This window comes from Haplochromis burtoni, unplaced genomic scaffold (assembly GCF_018398535.1).
Source record: "Haplochromis burtoni strain Fernald_Lab_line unplaced genomic scaffold, NCSU_Asbu1 Contig_837, whole genome shotgun sequence".
NCBI classification, from domain to species: Eukaryota; Metazoa; Chordata; class Actinopteri; order Cichliformes; family Cichlidae; genus Haplochromis; species Haplochromis burtoni.
The window spans coordinates 26489-32681 of NW_024583198.1; the positions used below are offsets into that span (position 1 = coordinate 26489).

Here is a 6193-nt window from a genome sequence, read left to right on the forward strand (position 1 = left end):
CATCGGAGATCTCTGTCCAGAAGAGCGCAGTCCTGGGAACAGCTAAGATACTGCGCAGGACCCTCAAGCTCCCAGGCCTCTGGTAGAGGACCCGAGCTTGAAGGATAAACCGCCCGCAGGGGCGTGCTGGGTGTTTTTTATATGTATATATATAATTATTATTATTATTATTATTATTGTTTGATAATAATAAAGTGACACAACGTACTAATATTCATTGTGAAGCTTGAAAATGTGAAGCAAAATGTGGATCCTTGAATAATCGTAGCTTACATCTTTAAAGGACTGATGAGGAAGAAATTTACAAGTAATCATTTAGAACAGTTTAAAACATCAACTGATTGAATCCATGAATCTGAAAACATGTTTCTGAGTGAAAGAGACAGACATGTACAGACTTAACTATCTTTTCAATAGTCAGAGTATTTCTTTAACATGAGGACACTCTTTATACTCAACTCAGCACAGACACACTGAAGAAGCAGGACCAACCCAAAATCCAGGATAAAGAGTTTCAGTGAATGTAGTTTTGAAGGTTAAGAGGTGGATCAGAGTGTCAGAGGAGACTATGTAAAAGGACAGAGTGCCAGCAGGCCAGTCCACATACACTGCTACTCTGTTAGAGACAGAGGAGTAGGAGGATGAGGATGAGGAGATGAATGTTTGTCTCTTATTGTGCCTGACATAGTTAGGACCATCATCAAAGCAGAGCAGACTCCAGGACTGATCATTAAATCCAAACCTACACTCATCACTGTATCCTTTCCTTCCGATTCTTCTGTAGCTCACTGATATAGAAATATTTTTGCTCCACTCGACCTCCCAGTAACAGCGACCAGTCAGGCCATTTCTACACAGCAGCTGAGGATAACCATCAAATCTGTCTGGATGATCAGGATATGATTGAACTTCCTCCACATGTGTCACCTTACTGTTGTTATCAGACAGTTTGAGGTTTGTGTGTACTGTGTTTGTGTCGATTGTGAGTTGACAGGAATCTGATGGAGAGAACAAACACAATCCAGCTGCAGTTATCAGAGATGTGAATGAGTGATGTGACAGTTTGAAGAGGTTGAATGTGTGCTGCTTTATTTTCACATGTCACATTAAAAACACACTTACACTTCTTCAGACCTGGTGTCAACCATTGGACTCCAGCAGGCTCCACCCTGAAAGTAGGAGGGGCGTCAGACCAGCACAGTCTCTTTCAGCATGCACACATGGACATTACATTGCTCTCATACACATACTGTTAGACACTGATAAAGGAACAGTCCAACATTTTCACAAATACATTTTAATCCATACGTGGATCAAACTGTTGATGATTTGGACTGATCCTGGATCTGTCAGTACACCACTGTATTTAATGAAATATGACAGATTCTAACTGTGACCTTCATTATCTTTATATTCCTCTTCTGTTTAGCTGGAAAGGACACCTCCCTGCCTTTGCTGCCAGTTATTTTTCTCCTCTTAGAAATGGTTATAAGTGGTTATTGTACATGCCCTCTGACTTCTGAGTGATTTAACTACATACACTTCACTTTGGTATAAAAACTATTGTAGATCAATACATTTGTTGACTAGTATCGACACAAAAACACAGCTCTTTCTCCTTATGTTCACATATTCCAAGCAGCACTTCAGTAATTATCTGAGGTCTGCATGAACCATGTGCCAATCCCAAATCGAGCTCATGTAACCTTAGTAACTCAACAGCTCATCTGACACAGGTGCAGCCAAAGGCAATTAAGGAGCTGAGTCATTTGAATATTATACATCTGATTAGTTTAAATCTCTTCTCTCTGTCTGTGACAGACTATAGTCGTGTCCAAATTCATGGGCTGCATCCTCCTGAGGATACATTTGTAGACCAATTACGTCACAGTGACGCCGAAGGCTGTCCAAATTCGTAGACTCCTCCGAATGCAGCCGACAAATGCGTCCTCCTTTTCCCCGAATTTGAAGGATGGGTCGGGTGTGTCCTTCGTGGCCCACCATATCCCAGAATTCATAGCCCGGTCCAGCCAAACTCCAGTTTCCGGCAATGGCAGCCGCTACTAAGTTTTAAAATTACTCTTATTAATCTTTCTGGGTCACAAAATAAACTTTTAACATCTAGTTCCAGCTAGTCACAAACACTGACTGGTTTGTTTGTGAGAACCTTCCAGAAACAGGCAGGGTACTGGTCCGGACCTATACAAGCTATCAGTCAGTACGACTACCACCGTTCCTTCGTCTGAAGTCTATAATCCTTAATCTAAATCCTTAATTTGAGAATAACCAACAGCAGCAATATCATCCACTAGCAATTCAAAAAGCCACCAATCCTGACACGTACACACTGTCCAATCAGCTTGTCTCTCACCAACCAAAAACACATTTCTTTAACTGTACAGAAAACATCTCCCTGTAGTTGACAGCTTCTACCATGGCATTCATTGTAAAATAAAGATTTTTATTACTTTTGATGAAGCTAGGCTAACAGTTTACCCCTGGTTCCAGTCTTTATTTTAATCTAGCATAAATACAGTATGTCCTTGGCCTGTCTATTCAGAGAATAATCTAATCCTAATGAGTATCAAAGGAAGAAAAATATCTCGCACTGTTAAATATACTGAGATATATGTCACTTGTTTCTGGTTAATTGATAGAGCTGCAGAGGCTTCAGAACTTCCTTCTCTATCAAACATTCTCGCCATACATCAGAGTGTCCAGTCTCCAGCATGGATCCTTCAGTCCAGCCAACAGCAGCTTCAGTCCTGAGTCTCCTGGATGATTGTAGCTGAGGTCCAGCTCTCTCAGATGGGAGGGGTTTGAGCTCAGAGCTGAAGCCAGGTAAGTACAGCCTTCCTCTGTGATCAGACAGCCTGACAGACTGCAGACACAGAAAACAACAATCCATCTTTGAGCAATGATTTTCTGTTTCTCAGATACAATATCATCTATTATACATTTCTATCCATTCAATTTAATTTAGCTTTATTTATAAAAGACAATTCCCACGGTTTTTGTTTTCCCATCAATTTAACTTTAACCTTCAGAGAGTCTCTCAGTCTTGTCCTCTAAAACCTAAAGAAAATGGATTTCATCAACTGGTCCCTCAATGCAATTGACACCCTTTTCTCAACAAGAAGCCTGTGTTTGGGAGAACCCAATATTCCTGGAGGGATGTTTCCTGCTGGATACACGATGGATGGGATGCACCAGTGGTGCGTCATGTGTCTAGCGGGACTGTTGATTAAGGACATAGAAGATTTACACCTATTCAGAACCATGATAACACGGTTCTTGCTGATCAGAGCTGGCTTTTCAAAGATTAAAGAAAGTGGTCACGGCCATTCAAAACCCTACAAGGCTAGCCAGTATGATCAAAGTGATGAGGAGAGCTGTGAGCACTCAGACGGTGCTTATTGAACGCAATATGGAAAAGATCTTGGAGAACCACATGGCTCTTCAATGGGAAATTGACAGACCTGGTGACGAACGGACATTAGAATGATAATGATAATGGATAATGGATTGGATTTATATAGCGCTTTTCAAGGCACCCAAAGCGCTTTACAATTCCATTATTCATTCACTCTCACATTCACACACTGGTGGAGGCTGCCATATCGTGTCGTCGGCCCCTCTGGCCAACACCAGCGGTAGGGTAAAGTGTCTAGCCCAAGGACACAACAATGGATGCAATAATTTGATGCAGCTTATTTGCACTAAACCCAAACAACCATTGTTGCAATAAATTGTTGCAGGCCTCTGTCGATGCTTGTGAGTGTTGTGTCAATATTTGTGTGTGTTGCGGTCTGAAAGCAAACAGGAAAATAAAATAAGAGTGATCACATGCATTAGTTTTAATTTTTTTTAACTCTATTTACTCGTTAGCCATAGTCACTTACAGACTAGTTTACACCATGGTGACTGACTATGGATGATAAATGAATAACCTGGATCAGTATCTTGGCAGACAGGAGAGCCCTTTATCTGTTTCACTTTCACTTTCACTGCAAGGACAGATACAGAAAATGTTTCCTTATTATATTTACATTTTGGATTTATTAAGCACTCTTTATATTGTTCTATTAATTGATGTCTTGATATATATATTTTTTTCATGAGCAATGTTGTATTTTAACAACTTCTGGGGCATATTAAATACTTAATACCTAAATACTCCCCTTGAAACACAACAATAGTTGCCCAATTTATTTTTGTTTTGTTTTGTTTTTCAGCTGGAAATTCTAAATCTGACCTTCTGATAAATGTGAACAAGAAAATAGCATAAATCAAAGTCGGATATATGAATAAACAGCTCTCTATAAATGAATCCAAACATGAAACTGAAGCTTTGATTTATGGAGGTCCTGCAGACATGAAGACATATTCTCACAGGATCCGATTACAATGTAACTTTAAAAAATCAAACTTTAAAAATATGTGCTCTAAAATTACAGATAATTTAATATAAATGAAAAACAAAACAAGCCACCAAACAAACAAGCTATGAACCAATATCTCTCTACACAGGTGGAAGAAAGAAATTTCAATCATGTTTCCTGGAATATGGATATGGAGATTATTAAAAAGTATAGAATATGCATTTTAATTGATGCCCAGTAGACACCATACCATTTAATTTGGAAACGGTTTTCATCCCATGCATGCATGAAACAAGGGAGGGGTCCACCCCACTTAGGTGACCAGAACCAGTAAACTGGAGAAACTAGGCAAGAAATGACATGGATATTGCATCTAAGTCATCTGATCAATCTTGCACATCGGGAGGAGCCACTGTGTCAGCAGTGTCGGTATGACGAGAATTACTGGCCATAGACTGAAACTTGCAGAAGTTGCAGCAAAAAAATGTTGCCACAATAAATATCCAAACCAGTCAATGTGGAAAAAGAGCTCAACGTGCTCACAAACTCATCAAATTGAATATTTGGATTGTAGCAAAATCTGAATGATGTATTTGATGTATTTGTGTATTTGTGGACCTGGCACTATGGCAAGTATGTTGATTTCTAACATACTTGCCATTGATGGGACACTGACTCTTTTCTACTCTGGAAAGTGAGAAATGAGAAGTTAGCTCTTTCATGCATACTCGGGCTTTGAATATTATTCTGGCCTTCCAACCCATCTCTGACCACCTGGGTGTCCTCACTATCAACAGCACCATCAGGACCTACATCATTGCTGTCTGGATAAATTGGGAATTAGCGATACAGTGAGCAGAACAACTGAAAGGAGCAGGCATCTTGTTGGCTACATTGACTGCTGTAGAGCAAATGGCCTGCTCATCGGTGTGTCAAACAAAACATGCCACAGAAAACATGAACCAAAAAATACTTCTCTTTTACCAATTAAACAACACATGTGACTGTAAAAAATCTTCAAACAGTAGTTAAAAAGCTACTAAGCTATCCAAAGGTAAGTAAAATTTCACTTGCCAATTCTAAAATGTTCCGTTGTTTATAGAATAATGTGATTCAGACTTTAAATGATCAGCAGTGAGGACTTTTGGATCCTGACCTGAGAGTTTCTAGTGTACAATGTGGATTCTGCAGTGCAACAGACAAAAGCTTCACTCCTGAATCCTGTATGTCATTGTTACTCAGGTCCAGCTCTTTCAGACAAGATGACTGGGAGTTGAGAACTGAAGACAGAGCATCATAGCTTCTCTCTGAGAGGTTACAGTGACTCAGTCTGAAAAATCAAACAAAGAAACAAATAAATTAATTAAATCACTCAAATGAAACAAATGTTTGAAATATCAGCATGCAATACCATTAATGGTTAATTAAATAGCTTCATTAACACACCTGTCCTTCTATATTAGCACTTACTCCTTGTAAACTCCACCTCCTTCACCTTCTAATTCAGAAGAAATAAAAACAAACTGCAAATCTAGTAGAAACATAATTTCTGAGTCATGATTGGATGTTTAATCTTCTCAGATTCATTTTTACATTTTAGAGCCTGATACTGAAATATGGCAGTGGTCAGCACAAACTTAGCAGGCAAAGATTACAGACGATGACTCTGTTCAGTAAATATTACGCTCATGCTATAAGGAAATACCAAAGACAGGTAACATTGTGGCTATTGCAGCTATCCAGTAAGACATACTTTGTGCTGTTCTGCTGCATTTTCTGACCCCTGGTGAATGAGTTGTCAAGGATGATGA

The 6193-nt window shown here is 39.3% G+C and overlaps 1 protein-coding gene across 1 annotated transcript; it reads right to left on the reverse strand.

Annotated features, from left to right (window-relative positions):
* Positions 1-108: 108 nt before the first annotated feature.
* On the reverse strand, positions 109-5717 carry LOC121812797 (stonustoxin subunit alpha-like; the record flags this gene model as incomplete). The annotated part of the gene is made up of 4 exons (XM_042215831.1): positions 109-998; positions 1123-1173; positions 2712-2881; positions 5539-5717. Coding segments are annotated over 4 exons (939 nt in total), but the record flags the coding sequence as incomplete, so codon positions are not given.
* Positions 5718-6193: the final 476 nt, after the last annotated feature.